Source organism: Mugil cephalus, chromosome 14 (genome assembly GCF_022458985.1).
Source record: "Mugil cephalus isolate CIBA_MC_2020 chromosome 14, CIBA_Mcephalus_1.1, whole genome shotgun sequence".
NCBI lineage: Eukaryota > Metazoa > Chordata > Actinopteri > Mugiliformes > Mugilidae > Mugil > Mugil cephalus.
The window spans coordinates 7,044,875-7,067,354 of record NC_061783.1 but is presented as its reverse complement, the minus strand read 5'-3'; the positions used below and the strand labels follow the sequence as shown (position 1 = coordinate 7,067,354).

Below are 22,480 nucleotides of genomic sequence, written 5' to 3'. Positions count from 1 at the left end.
TGTGTTGCGCTGCTATCTTTCAGTCGTGCCATTCATAATATACCCTGCTGATAGTAAGTGAGTGATGCCTGATAGAATTGAATTCCCCGTACCCCAAACCTCATCTTCTTTCATCTCAACCCCACCCCCACCCCCTGTCCCCGCAGATAAAACCTGCATTGGTGGGTTTAGACGCGTGGTGGTACATGTTCGGCTGACCCACCTGATTAAATAAAGGTTTCAGGGAGGACATGAGAGACAAAAATGAAATAGAAAAGGCAGACATTCTGCTGCTTTCACCTGGGTCCTGCAGGCACTCCCAGGCTCTTCTGCTTTATCAGGCTGGAGCAGGAGTGTGGATTAGGGGATGGGTGACCTTGCCCGGGCTTGAGTTAACATCCCCCCTCCCTGGACTTGGGTCATGGAATCTCATGCCCTTGAGCAAGAGGAAGCTGTACTCATGTGAAAACAAATCCCTGCAGAATTAATGGATTCCTGCGAGCATTAGTCATTCAGATAAAAACTAATTTAATGACAGCAGAATTAAAACAGTCATTAGGGGAAGTTTTCAGAATTTCTGTCAACGGCACTCTTAATGAACTGTCGTGTTAAATGCAATATTATGGTTATCATCTAAAGCACACTGTGACCACAGAGTGAGGTTAATGTGCTTACAGTTGCACATTATGGTTTGTCTAACTAGGGCTAAGTTCTTGCTCAGCAGAAGACAGACGGATTGCCGTGGTTTATCATCGCCTGGCTGGTTTGCGTTCGCGTACTTCATTAGGTTCCCGTTGTTCCCCAACAGGCTTCAAACTTAGGAAGAGGAGGATCATCAACGAACCTACGGGCGGCATGGGGAACTGCCCCCACCTGGTGGAGGCAATACCGTGTGAAGACCCGAGCTGCTTCGACTGGCTGGTGGTTAAACTGGAGGAGTGCATCCCGGATAATGACAAGGAATGTGGACCCGGAACCCAGATCCCTCAAGTCCAGTGTGTCAACAGTGATGGTGAGTAGACATGGGAAATGTCTTTTGCCTGAAGCGGCTCTTTTGGTAGGAAGTAGCCAACCCCCACACAAGTTTTTCAATGATTCGGTTTGATTTAACTGCAGTACTGCTGTCCTTCTAGTAGAGGTGGTTTTAAAGCAGAAACTGTGAGCCCCTACTGAGACAAAATCCCTTCAAAAACCTTAATACTAGCACTGGAAGGGATGCATCTATCCCTTTGACCTCAGTATCGTGGACTCATGTCTCTAATTCCACCCCTGCTTAAACGTCCCTGTGCGTTTTTTTGGGGGGGAGGCTTAAAAACCACCGGTGTCACACACCCCACTGATCACACTGCGTCATTTCACTGCATCAGTTGATGTCAGTGGCGCACACTGCGCATGACATGATTTAACAATGGCTCATCTATTGATAGGCATCACCTCATGATGATGCACATCTGATGCACGGCGGATAAACACGAGGGCAGATGAGTGCACATTTAGCCAGAGCAGAAACTGGGCTCTGTTATCATCCTGGTTCTTCTTTTTAAGTATCTGCAAGTTTTTGGAAATTTCCTGACATCAGCTGAACGTGTTTGTGCCAAGTAGGTGTGAAAGTAAGTGTGGACATGCTCGCAGCACTGTGTGATTTCAAAAAATAATTATAATGACATCTCGAAAAGGAGAATTGTCGAGTGTCGGCATCCACTCAGACACAGGTGTTTGTGGAACAATACACGTAACAACGCTGATGCGGTGGCTCTGTTCCGCCCGTGAGCTAATTACCAGACGACCGGAGATGTCTGGGCTTTTATTTGGAGGTTCCGTCAGCGTGATGTGGGTCAGTTTGCTCGGCTCTGATTGCTGCGGAGACGCTTGGCCTCCCTTTGAACCATTGCACTGTGCGCCCCACAGCTTTGGCCGGCTGCCGAACAATGTAATTGCTGCATTTTGTGGAGAGGGATACTCCTCTATTGTTTGTGCTATTCTAAGCGATTTTTATTGTGTTTGTGTGTGTGCGTATGTCGCTGCTCTCCCCTGGGTTACAGCACAGGCGACTGGCCAAAACTGTGCTGGAAGATAATGTGAGGCACCAGAACGGTGCTGGCTGCGCCTGAGGGATCAGACACACATACACACACCCACACACTGCGACCTAAAGACTAAACACCTGCTTTCTTGTTCACACCTCATCATAGCTGGGGAACAGCAGGTAGAACAGCAAATTAATTCTCCGCTAGACAATGGAATGCGTCGTTCCGTTCTGCATTTAAAAGAGCAATGCTGTTTGCACGTGTTGCTCTTTGTCGCCGTGGCGCGTGCGAGCCATGCACAGCTACTCACCGTGTCACTGACGCCGCTTTGACGAGCTTCCAGCTTCCTCGCATGGGAGGGAGCTGGAAACAGCGCAGAACGCCTCAAGAGAAAGCGAGTGTTTCAACTAAAGTTGCTGAGGGAAAGTAGTTCAAGATTAATCTTACTTCAAGTGCCACGTGTCAGCAAAAATGTCAGAGGTTTAAGTTGCTATGGGATATTATTCTTGTTAAGTCACTCTTATAAAGCGGTTTAGGCTTCAATTTGATGCCGTAGCTACAGGCCTTACACAAACCCTAGCGCTGTAGCTCTCCCCAGAAATGTAACTACAAAAGCCATGATTGGTCCACTCGGTAGTAGCGTTCAGTATTTCCAGCTGCTTCTCCATCTCCTCAATTTTCAAGTTGATTGTTTTGGATCAGTAAAGATGGAACACAATGAGGGAAGGTTAACGGAGGAGGTTCGGGGACACAAACAGTTGAACGACTCGTCTTCAGCAAGATTTCAATGAAAGTTTCAGTCGCCCGACTGGCTAAAAAAGACACTGCGCCGACTACAGAATGAGCCAGACTGACGAGTGCACAGGTATACTCACGTATGATATGGAGTCTATGTCCCGCAGTACCCTAAATGAATATGCCAGTGCACCTTAACACTATATGTTGCACCAGTAGTGACTAGTTAATAGGCTTTAAAACTTCCATCATACACAGAACAACTTGTGGGAAATATATTTAATAACATTTTTGATGAGTTTTGTGACAAAGATGTAGCTTCCTGAAGTGTCTTGTTCAATGACACATCATCAAGGGACAGGAAAGCTCTGGCTAATTTGCAATAAAAAGTGAGAGAAAAAAGTACAAAAACGACATGAGTTATAGTTTAATGAATTGCAGTTACACTTGGACAGTGACTGAACAGCTTTGATGACTTATATCATTCCTTCAGTTAAGCAACTGAAATATGTAGAAATTCACTTTTAATTAATCTGTTCTGACCTGAATGTTGAAATCTCAGAGTCCCTCCCCCCCTTCCTTTTTTTTTCCTGAGCAAAATAGTGTGTACGACATGCATTGTGTGTGTCTGTGTGTGTCTGTGTGGGGGCAATTATGGTTAGATTCCTGAACCATAATACAGTAGCTACTAATGAGGGCTCTGGGGAGATTGAGAGAGAGAAAGAGAGACAGAGACAGAGAGACATGAGTGTTGCTCCTCAGTTTCCATATGATCCTCATAGTCAAGGTCCCCAGTCACAGGCTGCAGTGCACTATGTTGTAGCGGTGATTATCATTTTATTTATCCCAAAATGACTTGTACTCTACAGCTAATTAGCTTTACTTTCGTTCCACTGAGGAATTAAAAGAAAACTGTCCTTGAAAGATAATTTATTATTAAATGCAAGGTCACATTTTTTTTAACTTCACATTTGCAGATCCATAGAGAAGAGCGGTGCAAAGCAAACGTGTTGGGTAAAAAAAGATCAAATTTATTCCCAGATGTTCACATCAGTTGAAAGCAGCTGAAAAAAACTTGCTGAAGTTTGATTCAATTAAAGCATAAAAATAAAATTATCTATATCTCTATGTCTACCTATCTATCTGTCTATACACACACACACACATATATTTTATCACACACCATTTAAATCACACAGAGTTCATTGGAGTTCAGTTCAATTCAGTTCCAATTTCCTCTAAACTCAACAAAACCCAGAGCCTGAAACCCACAGAGGAAGCACTAAGGCCACAGTGGCAAGGAAAAACTTCCTTTTAACAGAAAGAAAACCATGAATCCTAGACCCCTTGTCAGATCAGGGTACAGATGCCAGTCGTGAAGAGAGACAGGAAAAAAGAGAGGTGGAGAAGACAGAAGGAATGTCCAAAGGAGCAGATATTTTTACACTCATACAAGTAGCATTTCCAGATCTAAAGGAAATGCTGAGAAGTGCTGGGAACGGGTAACACCCACAGATGTTCCTATTTAAACCTCAACTCTCCACCAGTCCTTTGGAGCTGAAGAAGCTGTTTGAATGATACGTCTTCAAGAAGCTCTACAACACCAGTTGCCATTGTTTCAGCTTGTTTTTTTTGTTTTTTTGTTTTTTGTTTTGGATGACCTAGATGGCAGTGAACCTTTACAGACGAGAAAGAACAAAGGTAGCTTAGCATAGCACGAGAGTTAGCTCAAACATCCATGAAAGTCATGGACCGACCCTCTTTGGAGCCTTCAGGAGAAATGAACAATACCGAGTTGGATGAAATTTTTATTTTTCAGTTGCCGTTGAGGGCCTGTGGGTTCTTAGGTTTAATGAATCACTTACCCTTAAACAACCCTCCCATATTCATCACTCAGTCTTTTCTCTCTTCCATCTCGTCTGTGTATTCCTCGGGGCACTCTGTTAATACGTAGAGACATTTAAAAAGGCTCGTGAATATGCCCAGGTAAGTGGTTTCAGTCCCACGGATGAAAGAAGAACTGCTCAAGGTGACCTCATCTTCATCCTTCTGCCTCTCTCACTTTCCTTCCGTCTTGTGAGAGGCACTCAGCTAAAGAGGTGTGGGCTTCCTTTTATGGCACCGCGTGGAATCAGACTTATTGGTAAATTAGATTAGCACAGCCCGCTCCACACAGTCAGCTTGGATTCAGTCTGCCTCTCTTCCCCATTACCTCTAACGGTGCGATAGGCAATCTCTCCCGGATGTGGCAGAATTGAATAGAGGAGATGTCAGCCTCCGTCTGGTACATTTCCATCAACAGAGGTTCAGGCAGAGGTTTGTCTTGTCAGATGTGTGTAATGTTTAAGAGAAAATTGTCCCTTTGATCGCTTCCATTGCTCGCTGAGCTCAGGGCGAACTGATATCACTTCAGCTTCTCAGATCTGAGAGTTTAGCAGAATGATTGTGAACACCATGTGGAATAAGAGAGAAGGAAGGTAGCGTCTCATAAAAATTCCCTTCTGGCTTCAACAACATGTCTTGTTTTGGTACTTTCATTTATGCCGAAAATGATTCATTTCCCTAAAAGTGACACATTTTTTATTATTCTCTCTGAGTTAGTCATTCAGTCTGCCCCAGGGATGCATCTTATATGCTTTCATTCTGTACCAGCTGACATGGTAGCCTATTAGATAGCTAACTTCCATCCTAAATGACAAAACAGGCCATTTGCCGTTGTCTTCCATTAGCCTCCAATGGCAGCCTCAGAAGAAAAGCCGTTCATTCCTGAGCCAGGGTTGTTATTCACATCATTTGAGTCGGCCTGGAATTTCACCTCATAACAGTACATCCTCTGTAGTCTCATTCTCAGTTGTGACATTTCGAGGGGGTTGTTTTTGTGATCACACATGCACCCTAGATACAGTTTCATCTCTGTTGTCACCTTTTGCGCCATTGATCATTCATGCCACCGCAGTTTACCTACACACATTACAAAATCCTATTTACATCCTTGAATCATTTATAATTTAATAAGTGTCAGAACTGTCCACTGCAGATAGTAGCTCAGCTTCAGTAGTGGAAGATATATGTAGACGGTCCTGCTTGATCCAGCCCTCTAAGTTGACCCAGTTAACCACCGCCTAACCTCATCCCTCTTGATAGGACAGCGTTACACTATTTCACATTGAGAGGGAAAAAATCCCAGTTTACAGGAACGCAAGAGGTCATTTATTTTTGATCCACAACTTCCTCCAGTAACCTTTTACACATAATTATCTCTTCACGAACGATGTAATCTAATAATACGCCAAAGATACCAGAACTTGCGACAAGTTATGCAAGGATTAGAAAGAAAGGAAGATGAAAGTGTGCCAGTAAATTCCATGGCAATCCACCAATTCGAACTGGTAATTTTACCTCATGGAGGTGTAAAAGAAAAGGTCAGAACGTTGTTAGCAACTCTAGCTTCTTGAGAATGCATTGTAATCAAAGACAGGAAGTGGGAAGAAAAACACTTTAAAGTTGATTGGACTCCAAAATGATCAGATGAAAATGGTGAAAAATCATGTGTGGTGCCTCCACCGCTTACCTGACTGCCCTCAATGCTGATTTATTGCTTTTTGGTGACTAGTGCAGTAGTATGTTGGGGCTGTTTCATTATCAACAACTAGAAGCAACTCATGTAATGATCCACTTACAGGGAACATCCTGAAAGCCGTCACTGTCATCCAGACACTTCCCTCTAATCTGGAAGTTTTCTATTAGCCCTGTCAAGGCTCCACATGTCTCATATAACCAACGCTGCTCCTCCCCCACGGCTCCGTGGCATCCCTCACAGTTGCTCCTGACTGGCCTCTTATTGATCTCTTGTTGTCTCCTTCTGATGAAAATGGATCTGTTTTTTCCCCGAGGTCCCAGACATGTCATTGGACTCATGGCTACCATTCTTCCAGCCCTTCACAATGAGATTTTCACAGATATGGTGCTTCAGCGGCAGGATGAACTGGGATGAAATGAGATGGCGAGTGAGGACAGCCTGCAGATCTAGATCAATATAGAACACATCAGCAACTCAGCAACCATGCCCCTCAAAAAAAAGATCCTTCAAAAGACCTCTAATGCAATATAAACCAGTATTCTTTCTTAGTCGGCCATTTCATTTCTCATTTAAGCCATTTAGGACTTTTCGGTTTTTCAGAATGAAATGATGATTGTGCAACTCAAGTGCAATTTCAGCAGCTACGGGTGAGATTAGGTAATTGGAGTCTTATTTGAAATGACAAACGGCTAAAACTTGTGGATGCAAAGTTGTGTATCAAATGTATGGGAATGATTGTGTTATTGACAAGGACAGATAATTGACTAAGACGTCATTGATCGTGAGCTAGAAGGCAATAAGAAGAAAATGAGAAGCAACCCCCTACTTTAGAACAATGGCTCGAAATTGTAACAAGGAACTGAGAGGAAATATTCTTGTTAAACAGAGTGGACCTATTGATACATGATCTCCAAGATGCATGGTTTTTTGCACATGGACAATGGATGACTGTTTATGTTTACTTTTGTTGTTGATTGTTTGTGCTTCTTCTTGTTACTTAATCGGCAGGAAAAAGCTATGGATTTGTACTTATTCAGATTATTCAAACATGTATTTGTTTCTACATTTAGTACTTTAGTAGTAAATACAAAAGTATATATATATATATATGTATATGTATATATATGCATATGTATATGTATATATATATATAAAAGTGCTTATTTTATTGCGTGCTATGCCCTGACTTGTGTAGGGTTCTGTCAGTGTCAAACATGTCAGCCGAGTGGAAGTTGTCTTGAGGAGGTTAGAGTGACGCAGCTCATCTGCCCCACAAGCTGCAAAGAATCTGGACACATTTGACTTGGGGTCGTCAGTAATACGACGTCGACACAGTGGAAAAAAAGAGCGAAAGAAGTAAAAATCTTATGGTAGCCCTTTCACTGTACCTTCTTTTTCATGGTGCTTCTCAGCTTTTGCTCATAAACCTCAGTGATTTGCTGGCAGTGATCCTTACTTCAGTCTCGGTTGTTTCTGCAGCAGTGAAATGACGCAACTCTCCTCATACGGCTAAATATGGACAACTGTGCTGTTTAGCTGCATTTTACTGAAATATATAACACTTTACAGCTCCAGTAATCATACATTACTAAGTCTATAACAAGTAGTACGAGGAAAGCAGTCATTTTAGTTTGGGTCTGCAGTTTTCGGATTGCTGCGCAAAACGGGGTTCTTGCATCACAGGCCTCACGCGGCTTCACCTCTTCAGTCTTTTTGCTTATTAATGGAAATTGAAACCTTTGTATAAACGTATAAATATTTTCCTTTTCTCCGTTTCTCACATTTGTTAAACCTGCTCGTGTCCACCCAGGTGAATACGTGGAGAGGCAGCTCTGCCGTGATGCCATTCTTCCGATGCCTGCCATCTGCGAGGTGCCTTGCCCGAAGGACTGCGCCCTGAGCCCCTGGACTCCCTGGTCTCTCTGCTCCCACACCTGCTCCGGAAAAAACACGGAGGGCAAGCAGACCAGAGCTCGTTCCATCCTTGCCTATAACGCAGGAGAAGGTAGGAAGTCCGGTGTCCTGCACCAAGAAAACACACTGGTGAAGTTGCACATGTGAGACACATATACTGTAGTTAGACACATTCTCATGGGCCATTTAGTTAATTAGGAGTCAGTCGGTGAATTCCCTCTAATGCACTCAAAGGTTTTTACCCTCATTCTGATAAAGCAAAAACAAACATCAGTATCTGCCAACACAAACTCACTGTATCTGGGATAATACCTCAGTGGCATTAGTGCTGCAAGTTCTACATTTGCATATCTCATTTGCCTCCCACAGATATGTACAACTTGTGAAGTGTCAAAATGAAATGAATTATTCTGTGTGTTCCTCTACAGCGACTGCTAAGGTTGTGGCATGGGTTACTGTGATGCAGGGTAAGAAGTAACTAGAGCCTGAAAGTCTCATCTCACAGCATTTATACTCACAGGGCCGGATCTACTAAGATCCCAAATTGCGTGTACTAATTTGCGCGCGCCGTTTTGCGTGTGGGCTGGAAGTGCAGTTTGCAGGTGGTTTACTAAGGCTGATTGAGTAAATGACAACGGGTGCAAACAGCCGTATGCAAATGAGGGTTTTGGGTGTCGGTGTTACCGTTGAGATTCAGAGAGAGTAGAATGACTGCAAACGCAAAATGACATTTGGTGCTGTTACATCGACGGTGTCTGCCGAAGAGGCAAATAAACGCATTACCAGTTAGAGCAAAAACCATCTGAATATAATCATAAGACATGGTGCAGTGATGGACTGCCAAATAAAAGAGGCCCACGCACTGTTGACAGAGAGGCCACATTTAACCCTCCGAAAATGCACTGACGGCCAAAAAATAGGGCAAAGCAAAATATTCCATATTGTAGGCCCACTTTGTTTCCAGTTAACCGGCCGTTTCATTTATTTTTTTGGGCTGCTCCCCACATATATTTATAGATCTGTTTGGATATTTACAGAATAGAAAAAGAATGTGTTACATGGGGTAACGATTAGTTGCAAAATTAAAATTCCTCCTCTACAATAACACATAGGACAGGCTGTTTCCCTTTGAGACGTGTTAAATGTAGACACAATTCTAAGAGCAAAGTTACTTTGAGGTTTGATGATTTGCTTTGCGTGTGCAAAATTAATACGTTGGCATTTTCTCTGACCAGCTAACTGGATGCCGACGTGCTATTTTGCACCTTTTGAAGACCCAATCCTTAGTGTGCGTTGGTAAATCAGTTTGTACGTTTTTTTTTGCACACGTTTTTATACACGCAAACCTTTAGTAGATCTGGCCCACACTGTCAAATCATACAATATGTTGTTGTCCTTAAAAAAAAAATTCCTTCTGTTCAAGGTCCTTCCCTGCTGTCACTGGTCCGTCCAATCTTCGGTACTTTCATATTTGATGTGCAGATGATTGTGATTTTTGCTGATGTAGTATGTAGTCTCCATTTGTTTAAATAGAGGGGAATTGAAATGTGGCTAGAACATCTTGAAAGATAATAACGGCTAAAATGTGACTAATTTTGCTTGATGCCCAAGACTCAATCCAAAATGGCCGTCAAAATTAACACGGCTTGCAATCAATGTCAAATGTGAGATAAAGGCGTTTAAAAGCAGGGATTTGTCATAGGCCTACATCACAAATTCAAAGAAGAATAAGTTTATTGAGGGTACTTCAGTTGTGTATTGTTGACGTTACCAGAAAAATGAATACCTGAACAAACACAGTGGAAAGAATCAGACTTAGTTAGACAGACTTTAATGATCCACGAAGGAAATTACTTTGTCACTGTAGCTTTGTTGCACATAAAAGTAAACACTCATAAAATATAATGGAACATGGAAGGAGCAGAGTTTGTGACGTACAGTGCAGTGAGCCACTTCACTTTTGGAGACCACTCATGTCGTCCATGCCTATGGAACCCATGTTGCTAGGCAACATGTTCAAGAGCAAACAAATGTGGTCACATGATGCTGCTGCTAGGCAACATGTTCAAGAGCAACTACTTTTGCGAGACCTCGATACAGTCTACAACAGACCTCGATACAGTCTACTACAGACTTCAATACAGTCTACTACAGACTTTGATACAGTCTATTACAGACAGCTGCAGACTTCAAAAGTCCAGCGTACGGTTGATACTACATTGTCCTTCTTACCTGGATCAATGGCCCAAACAACCAGCCCAACATCCAGACAGGAGTCTGAAATGACTCTTCAACACAATGTCCCTGAGCGATTCTTCGCCTTCACTGGAGACAAAACAGAACTCGACTTGTGTGTTGAGCAAGTCCACGATCTGCAACTGCAGATAAAAGCACTGTGCAAGCAGAACAATGAGATTGCCTCTGTAAAGCACAATCTCTCCAATAACTACAACGCCATCAAGGTTGAGCATGACAGGCTGAAGAAACTGCTGGAGAAGCAGGAAAACACTGAAGACGATGAGCTGGAGGACGAGGAACCTTCAAATAGTCCCAACGAGATGTTGAACCAGCTCCAGCTACATGTCAAAGAAGTGCTGTCTGACAGAAAAAAGATAGAGAAAGAAAAGAAGGCTCTGGAGAAGGAGAAAAAACAGCTGCTGAAGGAAAAGACAGAACTACTTCACAATGAAGCAGACAAGAAAGATGAGGAACACGAAGAGCCAGAAGAGAAGGAACAAACAAATAAAAAAGCTGGAAGACAAGAAGAAATTTAAACAGCTGGAAAAAACTAAGAAAGAAATGTCAAAAATTAGAAGAGAACTGAGGCAGAACAACGTTGACATGGCTCAACAGATAAAAGAAATGGTGGAACAAATGAAATAGGAGAAAAATAAAGAACTGAATGAGAATAAGAAAGAAATAATGGAAGAATATAACGAGCTGACAGAGAAGAAGGAAGAAATGGAAGAGAAATACAAAGAACTGAAGGAAAGACTCAGTAATGGAAGAGGAAAAGAAAGAAATGGAGAGGAGAAATGCTGCTCTGGAAGAGAGGAACAAAGAGCTGGATGTAAAGAGAGAGATGGAGAGAGAGAAGAAGGAAACTGACTCCACAAAGTCAAACAAGAAGGAAAAGAAGAAGAAGAAGAAGGGTTTCTGGAGCTGGCTGTGCAGAAAGTTCAGCAACGTGAGCGTGGAAGAGGAGGCTGATGGTGTTCAGGCCGGACATCAGTAGCCCCCTCTACCTCCACCCTCCCTCCACCTTCTTTCAGCCTTCCTCCATCTTGAACATCCTCCACTCTCCCTCCATGACAGGGACAGATGAATGTTTATCTCAAATAACAGCAAAAATGGTATTTGAAAATTCCTTGGCATTCCCCAAGTGAGCAGTTGATATCTAAATGGTGCTGGAGTAATACTAAAATGAATTCTTCTGGGTTAGTCCAACCCTCCAAGCTGCCAATCACAGTTTAAGAACTAAGCCATTCTCAAAACTGAGAGAATGCACAGATGGTTAGTGTCTGGCTTGGCAGTAGATCAGAATATTATCTTTTACTTGACAACTATTATTTTCACTGTTCTTGTCTGACTCCTGGATCACATTGCCTGGGAGGCAGTCTTTGACAGCAATGCATTAGGCGTGCTCGGGTAAAGAGACACGTGTGAACTGATATCCCTTCTCCATGACATACTTAAAGAGGATTTCCATGTTAGAGCACAACACAGCTTGTTTACTAATTTTTCCAATATTGGCAGACACTGGGGCAGTGTCTGTACATATTACAAGGAAAAGTTGAACTCAACTGGACTTATCTGATTTTGATTCACTTCCATGTCCACTTGTCTCCTATGGTCCTATTGCAATATACACATATAGTTTAATTTGTGCACAACAGGCACAGTGCTGTAAGAAGTAAGGAAGTAAATGAGCTTAAATTAAGATATATACTGCAACCTGATGCAAACAGCTAGTCTGGAACTATTTCTTGGTGTACAGCAGGTTATCCATTGACTCAGTGATTTTGCAAGGAATGTTTGGTAATTTCACTTTCCTTGCCATATTTCCTGCATATAGTCACCTATTGTGGTCCAAGATAGCACCTAGGTCCCTACACTGGGTTTTACAGCAAGACAGTAGATCTGAAGTACTTTGTCATGTCTGTTCCATTGGAACAGCTTGTAATTTAAATTAATTTCCTTAGAAAACCATCCACAAAACAGAACAATATGTTTACTTTCTGCGTCACTTTGTTACAGTTAAAATAAAGCTTTGAGTCATCTGCATAAAAATGCTGACAGATGCAGCACTTCTTGAAGATTTGATTTAGAGGTAGTACACAAATAGGGAACAGTAAGAGGCCAGGGACAGAGCCTTGTGGCACTCCATAAGCGAGCAGAGAAGTGGAGTAAATAAAGCTACAGATGTCTGTGCAAAATTTCCCACAGAGAAATGGGAATAAAACCAATCTAAAACTGCCATTGGCCGATGTAGGAGTAGAACAGTCAATGAAATAAAAACTGTATCAAACTCTAAAAGCAAAAAATATAGATATTCAGCAACAATTTACTGTTGCAGGACTATTATTAAGAACACATAGGACAATTGTATGAGTACTAGGTCTGCAACACCTCTCCTCAAGAACTCGACCATGAAGAGTAGTTCAGATAATGTGCATCATGAATAATTTGATGTGTTTGATGGTTGACCAGATCGGAGGATTACTGACTCGGGTAAATGGAGATTTCGAATGAAGTAGTGAGCGGGAAGAGGCGAGCCCTTCTCTTCTGCTTTTATAGTTGACTCTTATTTGCCTGACCTATTGACTTGAGAGTGGTTTCTCATCTGTCTCACTAAAGCATGTGTGCCAGAATATTTAGTTAGTGATTATTTTGTAAGACGTATCAGTTACACTCCATATGACATATAGTCATATTATACAGACAGTTAATAAAGCAGCTGTATAATCACTTTGACATACTCCCACTGACCATTAATAAATGTATCAAGGCAGACAGTACAGCCTTTTGTATGAAATGATTATTGCGGTCAGCAGAAACACTGAGACTGGCACAAGGGATTATTGCCTGACAAGATAGTGTTAGCTTAATAACCTCATTAGCCACACAGCAAATAGCATGTGAAAACAAGAATGATGATGATACAGAGCAGGCAGCTCCACTGCATGTTTTAGTCACAAGGCCTTTTTTTTTCTCCCTCTGATCTCAACTCGCCTCAGCCGGTAGAGGCTGCCCCCCCTCGAGTCAGATTCTGTTCCAGGTTTTTCCTCCCCGCTGACCCCAACAGCTTGCACAAGAGGGAATCATTTTGTCTCTCTCTTAAATATTGCATGATCTTTATCTTACAACATGTATGTGTAAAGTACCCTGGGAAGACTGCTGATTTGACACGATATAAGTAAAAATTTGTCGGATTTAATTGAATTGGAGGAGTGTTTAAAGGACAGCAAAAGTGGCATAGCCCATTTTCGTCGATGTAAGTGGTGCATTTTTCAAATATACTGTATGTTTAATTGGTAGCACTTAAATATTTATCAGTTAACTTTTAATTAGCACTTGCTCCAATGTGCCCTTCTATGTGGTAATGAGCTCTAGGCTTAATAAATGAGCGCCCTGACGACATCCGATGGTATCTTTTATAAATTATTCTGTGAAGGACATCACCCCGGTGCTGTTACACAGAGGTCTCTCTCTTCTCATGTCCAGTTCAGACACGCAAGCTCTGACTGGAAGATGTCTTTCAGTGCTCTCTGAGGCGCTAATGGCTGACCTTCTTCTCGGGGGTTCTCTTTTGTCAAGGTGATGCCGGCTGCTAATGACAGGGTTTCATGGTGAAAGGGGTCACGTGGTTCGTACACCCCACCTGGGTCCATGTCCAGGCTCCTGGCTCTATATAGACGTTCTGCCCTTCCTCATCTCTGTCAGTCCTTGTGGGTAGCCATCCCCCAGAGACTGTCTGGTTTATCACTCAGGCTGCTTCAGCTTTGTTTGTTTTCCAACAAGCCATGGGAAAATTAAAGCTGTAAGCTATACCTATGCACAGAGACAAACACGGCATGGAAAACCCAATGTTTTGGTACAGTCCTATATCTCATTTAGGATCGATGTAGCAGTAAATGCATCCTTTACCCAATTATATGGTACTCTTTAGGTGTATATATACTACTGTATATTAAAATACAATCTGATTAAAATATGCACTGAAGCCTTGAGAGAATAAAAAAATATTTATGTGGTTAGCCACACTGCAGAATTCACATTAACATTGAGCATCATATTGATATTAGTATTTCCTTGTATCTTCTCTCATTAAGCTCAGGTTATCTGAAGATAGTTCTCTTTTCTTTTTCCATCCATTTTACTCACTGCTGCCCAGTAAATGTTCTCCCCGGTAAAGTCCCACAAGACAGTACGTGTTTCATATTTATAAGCCTGTCCAAGCCTAATTGCTGTTTAGAAAGGAAACAACCAGATTTTGTTTGGTGTGAGATATAATTACGAAGACATGAAGCAATTCCAGCCCTAGTAGAGTTTAAACCTGCTGTATCTCAGATTTGCTCAATAATGAGTTCGTTAATTAAGTAAAATGCATTTATTTTGTCATTACTGACAAAATTAACGCACTTTACTCAAGACAAAAACAACTGCACAACATTAGGCTATATGAAAGGTCCAAGTTCATACGGACATCAATCAGTATCAAATCATTATTTTCAAGTGGCACAAAGAAGGTCATTATTTGATTTTTGTGTGTATGATATGTCTCAGAGGAGCAGGTTTTTTTTCTTCCAAACAAAATTAAAACAATGCAAACTATCATCAAGACAAGCCAAACTACTGGAATACTTTTTTAGAAATAGTGTTTCTGACATTGCTGTTATATGATCATTCAACGTGTTTAGAACTTATAGACCACATGAGAAGAAGACATAAGAACTCATGTGCACACACTCTAACATAAACAATAAATAGTTTAACTGTGAACAGTTTGACTAAAAATTAAAAGCTTCATTTTGTTTTCTTAGATTAGAGTTTTACAGTGTGTTCTTGTTAAAAGCTTCAGTCCATCTAGCTGTGCTGTCGCTTAAACCTCTGCCTCTGTCTACAGCAGTTCTTTCAGTAGATGATGAGAGATCCAAGGATTTTTACACTGATAGAAAGTTGTGGAAGCAAAATACATCATCAAAGCATATAAAAGCAAATTTTAAACATCATGGACAGACTGTCTTTGGATCTCTCTTTGCCATACATGATTTTTAGACCCTTTTGCAACCGATTGCCACCAACTTCCTTATCAAGGCCGCCGTTGTTAGTTTACTTCTGTAGTACGCGCAAATTATTGATGGCGGTACTGCGCTGTTCCATTGCTCCTCAGGTGGAATCCAGTGTCCCAACATCAGTGCCCTACAGGAGGTGAGGAACTGCAACGACCATCCCTGCACCGTGTATCACTGGCAAACCGGTCCATGGGGACAGTGCATAGAGGACTCGTCCATCCCGTCCACCAACACGTCCGGGGGCCGAACGCGCGGCGATGACGCCTCTTGCTCAGTGGGCATGCAGACCAGGAAAGTCATCTGTGTCCGGGTCAACGTGGGCCAGGTTCCTCCCAAAAAGTAAGATTTCCTATAATTCATTATACGTGGAGATTCAAACTGCTTGTGACAGGAAAATTTGGGCGAAGGTTGCATTTTATTGGCATACGGTAAATCTGCCACTTGTTGTGGATGCTTAAATGTGACTATATATGAGTTATCAAGACCTTGCATTGGTATACTCACCATCTCAATTTTGTTTATCTTCCGTTTAACAATATGCGACAATATTCAGAGATACCAGCAATAACTGCAGTTGTACTAGATTCAACAGAACTGGTGGCAGAAGGTACAATAGTAAAATAAAAAAAAGTGCCACTGCATAGGGAAATCACTTGCATTCTATAAAAAACTGGCCAATAAATTCTGCCACTTAAAACAATTACTTTAACTTTCAGAGGGAAAGCTTGAGGACACAGACGACTAAAGCAAATAACGTGTTTCTGTTTTGTTGTGTTAGCACAGAGTTGCTATTAGCATGTCTGACTGATAAAGTGAAACAGTATGGTTCCTACAAACTCGGTTAAATCAACACGGGATCAGGGCATATTTTTTTTCCCCCACACCCTCGCTGATAACGCCTCAGGTGCTTCACTGCGAATGTTTCCCGTTGCATTAATGAAAGTCATCCCGTCCCGTTTAGTCGCTTGGTTTGGCGCGTCGTTTCTGGTGCCTGGCATATGTGCTAAGCCGATGGGCTGATAAGCTGCTGGCCAACAGTTTTAAGCATCTGGGTTTCGTTCCCTCCCCGGAGGCATCTGCTGGGGATCTGAATCTATTTATTTATTCAAAAGAACGGGAGCATCGTTCTGGCAACGGAGCAGCGCTGCGCAGTCAAACCCCGTCAGCCCCCATGCTGTGTATGGAAATGAATCTTGCTTTTTATTCTTTCGCTTACTTCTAAATCTACTGTTACATGCCGAGCGGTGAGCCCGCTGCCTTGGGACACACTTACATATCAATAGAGATGGGCACACGTTTTCACCGGTAGCTGCAATTGTGCCCAGGATTTGAGAACTGCCAACAGCAAACACAAAATGACATTAGGGAAGTTAAAATGCATGCGTAGGATACCATAAGTATCCTTAATTATGCACATGGCGCAAATTTCGTAACCATGGTTTTGAGTTATATAATATGCACCTCTTTACATTTTAGAGATGTTTATGGCAGCAAAGCAAATCACATATTGAGATGAGGTATCTGAACAAACAATCCACACTGCATGTGTTCTTGAGGTTATCCTTTCATTAAACATCTAATGAGCTGCAGAGTAAAACAAATACAAAGAAACATATCTCTACAAATCAAGAATTTTAAAATGGAAGCACATACTATACACCGACAGGCATAACATTATGACCACCTTTCTAACATTATGTAAGTCTCCAGCTGTGACTCATCAGAGTATGGACATGGACCTTCCTGAGGTGTCCTGAATACCGTGGCTCTGATCCTTCACATTTCTATCATGCTGTCGAGGGTACTCTCTGTGTGTGACCGAGCGTGTCAACAATGTATTTTCAGGTGTCCAGAGAGTCTTCGCCCAGACACCGTCAGGCCCTGTTTGCTTCCATGCAAGAGAGACTGCATCGTCACCCCGTACAGCGACTGGAGCCTCTGCCCATCGACATGTCAAGCAGGTAGCTTCGGTGCGCCCGGTGGTGCCTCACGGTGCGCCGCACTCGTCAAATGCAGCAGTGGAACACATGAACTATGCTCGGCATTGTTTTTCGCACCAAAAGACACATGATAAAACAGAATGTTTCTGCTCGCTTGTGACTTGTCTGGTAAATGCGATAACATTTTTTTTTTTTACCCCCATCTAAAGTGCTGTATTAAAACAGATTTCCCCTAGGGAAACTGGTAGATGGTGAGCATTAACAGATAAGAACTGTGGCAGTCGATTCCTTTCTCCTCGAGATCTTGAACGCATTATTTTAAAAATGGGGAGAAAATCCGAATCTGACGGAAGAGTCGTCTATTGACAGTTTAGTGGGGGTGGCAGCCTCCTCAGTAAACAGCTGTTGTATTTGCCAAGTAAATAAGCCTGAAGCATTATAACTCCACAAGCAGAACAAATCCTTAAATCTCTCTATGATCTTGGGTCTACGCATTTTTCTTTTTTTTCCCTCAGCGGCTCTGAATTAGAGTGGATAGCAAATTAACAGCATTGTCGCCGGTTCCATACCCTAAACCCAGCCATATTGTGCGTCCTTCATTCCTTTTGCGAACACATTTGCATATGCAAGCGACCGCAGTTGATGCAGTTTGCGCTTATTTCCATTTAAAAGCTGTGTGTAATACGTTTGAGCTGCAGTGCATTCTATAAACCACCTCAATCCAATAAATTGCCTCCAACGTGAATCACCAGGAATCTGGCGTTGTAAGAGCTGCAACATGATAGGAGAGTCCTGACGTGGTGCAGATGAGGAGTTCCTGTAAAGTCAATAACCTCTACCACCCATGGAAGTGTTCTGGATACCACAGGGCAGATAATGGGAATGGTATTTAAGATTTCACCTGATTGTATTACCCTCCCCTTAAAGCGGTCACTTCCAGCAGAGGATGAGGAGATGCAGTATATGTGTTACAGAGAGAACACCGGGCTTCATTAGATTTACTTTGACACAAAATTAAACAAAACTCAGAGCATGATAATTAATTACTTTAATTACCCTTTCACAAACCCACGTGCTGGAGCCTCAGCGTCGGCTGCAGCGACAACCTTCTTCTCTCCGCTTTAATTTAAAGGTTCGCTCTGATGTAGCTTGTGATTTGGTAGATCTTTCTGAAAATAAATGCCAGGACGGCGCGTATCAAAGTGTTCTCTTGTGGCTTCCCTTAGGCAGTAACGCTAAGAAGAAGCAATACAGGAAACGTATCGTCATCCAATTACCAGCCAATGGGGGACAGGACTGCCCTGAGGTTCTGACCCAGGAAAGAGAGTGTGATGCCCCCTCTGTCTGTGAGGGATACAGGTAACTGCTCCTGCTCTACAAAAACCACTTGCACACGCTAGTGACATTTTACTGCCAATTAAAAATACACACACATATGCTAACATACAGATATGTTCAAGCTATAGCTATGTTTAAACACTACAAAATCATCACAAAGGTTATCTCATGACACTTGGCGATGGTGTCTGCCTCTTGAATTTAAACTAGGATCTGGTTCCACAGAAGAAGAGCTAACGACCGTTCCTCCCATTATTCTGTTGGAAACTGCACTCTTGACACTGAAGCGTTCGGTTGAAATCGGGAAAAGTGTGTGGAGTAAAGAATTTAAATTGATTCTGGGATTTCGCACAGATTCCCTACAGGGAAGCTCATGCAGTACAAGAGGAATCTGATCCAGGATCTGTCGCCAGTTTGCTGCAGTTTTTTTTTTTTTTTTTTTTGCATCACTCTGAGAGACAGAATCTTCCTAATTCTGACAATATCACTGAAGTGAATGAAGACAGTTCTGGGAGCTTTTAAAGGTGTGAGTTTCTAGGGTAGAACTAGAGCCCAAGACAAGGCCATCCAGACTAACTGTGTGGTTAGATTGGGTGTTTTTGAGACATGTAGGACTAAGACACATTTAATGTTTAAGTATCAATTCGTGCTTCTTATTAACACTGCAGACAAATGCATAAGCTGAAACCTATTGTTCCTAACTCAAATTGCCCTGACTTGTTACACTTTCATAAAATCTATACCAGAACTGACCTGTTTGCTTTGGGTTGAGATACCTGAACTCATAAGACTATATTTAATGTAGGGCAGGTCGTCTAATGTGAAGTTGTTGGATATTCAGTTTAGTGTTTTTTGTCTGACAGGTGGAAAACCCACAAGTGGCGCAGATGTCAGCTGGTTCCATGGACGGTTCGGCAGGACAGTCCCGGAGCTCAGGAGACCTGCGGGCCGGGCCTCCAGGTCCGAGGTAAGGAAAGCCACAAGACTCCACGCAACATTCACAACGCATCTCCTCTAAACACGGAGACATTAGTTAGTTGGAGCAGGAATAACAGCGTAACTGTGAGCAGTCATCAGGAAGCCGCAGTAGACAAAGCTAAGATGTGGATCTAGCGGAGATCTGTGAACATTGATTAAATCTCCTTGAAAGGGCTAGCGATGAGAAAGAAAACATCAGAGTGGTACCTGAAGGCTGCACACAACTTTAATTCTGCAGTTAATTAAATCCTGATAAAGAGAGGAGAAGCAGTGTTACTGTTTAAGCAAAACAAACTTAGTCCACACCGGAAACATGAAACTTCAGTTAAAAGTTAGCAAAAGGCATACAAAAAAAATAAAAATCAAATTTAACTATTACTGACTTGCCCAAACTTAGGTTTGTGCTTGTGAGAATGCAGTCAGACAGTCTGTGTTGTCAGTGCGCACATTCCTATAAAAGTCTCAGAGACAGAGTCCATTATCTGATTCCAATGATGAGCATCCTGCTCCTCCATCTTGGGAGCTTCTTGTCATTACGTACCATTACCTGTAACAGTATACTCTGTGCTGGAGACACTGCTCAATACGAGCCTTTCAATATTCACCCACTCACTCGATACGACTCGCAGAAGGCCCAAGTCATTTAGCAGCCCTCGCCTCTAATACTTCCCGTGCATGTGCGTTGACATGTGTGCATGTAGGGGCGGACAATAGTCACTGTTGGCGTAAGGGAGGAAAAACAAAACTGACCCTCTGAAATGGTGACAATGATATTCTACGGTTGTACCACAACTGTTGTTGCTCTAATTGGAAGCAATTAGAAGCTATATTTACACTGCACACTATGTTTTATTTGAGCAGTGTAACGATTGGATTATTGTCTAGAACAAGGAATATTTACTGTAGCCACATAAATGGCTCATGTTACTGTCATTTGTGTTATATGAAGATATTATCCTATCTCACATGTATCAAAATATGAATCATTTCTCTTATCTCCCGTAGCTGTTTCATGCCGGAAGCAGGACGGTGGACAGGCAGACGTGGAGGCTTGCCTTAAGTTAGCCAGCTCCATGCCACCTCTCACCCAGCCCTGTCAGCTGCCCTGCCAGGAAGACTGTCAGTTAAGCAGCTGGTCCAAGTTCTCATCCTGCACAGCTGACTGCGTGGGAGTCAGGACACGCAAGAGGATGCTAGTAGGTGAGTGACGGACTCCCAGATTCCATCAACCTTTAAAGAACGATCACTAGATATGAAAATACTATTTAAAGTTTTTATTTTATGTATGTGTGAACTTGACTTCAGAATGACCTCATATCTTAAATCTTCTTGTTTTTTTTGTAGGGAAGAGTAAAAAGCGTGACCAGTGTAAAAACACCCAGATGTACCCCCTGAGCGAGACCCAGTACTGCCCATGTAACAAATACAACGCCCAGCCTGTGGGCAACTGGTCGGACTGTGTCCTGCCCGAGGGCGGCCGCATGGAGGGTCAGCTGGGCATGAAAGTGCAAGGTGACATCAAGGAGTGCGGCCAAGGATACCGCTACCAGGCCATGGTGTGCTACGATCAGGACAACCGCATAGTGGAGACTTCACGCTGCAACAGCCATGGTGAGTTTTGTGTGTTCAGTTAACTGATCCTGACTTTGTTTAAAGCCTGCACTAATCACAACTCTATCTATTGATAACATTTGGAGTCAGGTCGTTTTACTCAGGTTTCTCAACTTGGCTGAATGTATTTCCATCGTTATGAAACAATTGCGTATCTGCTTCAGCTGTTTAATAGCTGGTAATAGCTAGGGAAGTATTACATTCTGACTTTGGTGTTTCTGGTGCTTTTAAGTTGGAATGTGGAAAGCACATAAACAGCACAATGGTAGCTGTAAATTGCACATGCTGTATTCTACCTGACATCGACAACACCGCAACGTGTCATCAAAATCTTCATGGACTCATGTGGAAAAGAAAAAGTTTCTCAACTCATTAAAGAGATAAAGCAAGACTGGAGTTAAGTCTTCAACAAGCAGCCCTTTCCAAATTTCTGTGACTGATCACAGTTGACCCAGCTCAGAGTCGGTTACCAGTGAGTCCTTTTATCCAACTACCAGTGTAAATTTAACATTCAATCAAACGTTTCTGCTGCCAGCGGAGTCAGCCCACTTTGTGGTGAGCCGTATTAACATCCAACAGTATATTCTAGCAAAGTGAGAACAGGGAATTAAGTAGCACAGTGGCATGGTATTCTGCATTTTAGTTCTGGGTAAATACATAACACATGAAAGCACCCGGGGGAATAAGCGTGTCTGTTTGCCCGTTGAGACACCCGTCTCGTTGCGAGTCGAAGCTTTCTTCCCAGTATGGAGCTGCATGGTGGGAATTAGCTGTAACTGTAATAAGATACTGGGCTCAGGGTTGGTGCTGCTGCTCACGTTCTGTCTGATAAGACTGGTTGGGGTGGTTATGCTAGGGAGCATTGTGTGGGTTACATGGCAAGAGGCTGTCTTTGGCCTCCAGCTGGGGATCAGTGACACTAAGTTTGATTTGGCAGGAGTCAAGAAAAGCCAAATCAGCAAAGGGTTATAGCAAGTATACTTAGGCCTGAGGAAGTTTTCCAACTGGCAGCGGGGCTGGTGGCCTTATTGTCGCTATATAAGGAACATCATTAAAACAGAGGATCCGTTGCCTCGCAAGAGT

The 22,480-nt window shown here is 42.6% G+C and overlaps 1 protein-coding gene across 1 annotated transcript in view; it reads left to right on the top strand.

Annotated features, from left to right (window-relative positions):
- thsd7aa (thrombospondin, type I, domain containing 7Aa) overlaps nucleotides 1-22,480 on the top strand; it is a 120,949-nt gene that overhangs the window by 75,121 nt on the left and 23,348 nt on the right. Inside the window, exons 6-13 of the mRNA XM_047605762.1 lie at nucleotides 788-991; nucleotides 8,132-8,326; nucleotides 15,629-15,869; nucleotides 17,376-17,491; nucleotides 18,697-18,829; nucleotides 19,672-19,775; nucleotides 20,792-20,986; nucleotides 21,131-21,397. Coding sequence (XP_047461718.1) covers nucleotides 788-991; nucleotides 8,132-8,326; nucleotides 15,629-15,869; nucleotides 17,376-17,491; nucleotides 18,697-18,829; nucleotides 19,672-19,775; nucleotides 20,792-20,986; nucleotides 21,131-21,397 — 1,455 coding nt within the window. The remainder of the gene's footprint in view (nucleotides 1-787; nucleotides 992-8,131; nucleotides 8,327-15,628; nucleotides 15,870-17,375; nucleotides 17,492-18,696; nucleotides 18,830-19,671; nucleotides 19,776-20,791; nucleotides 20,987-21,130; nucleotides 21,398-22,480) is intronic.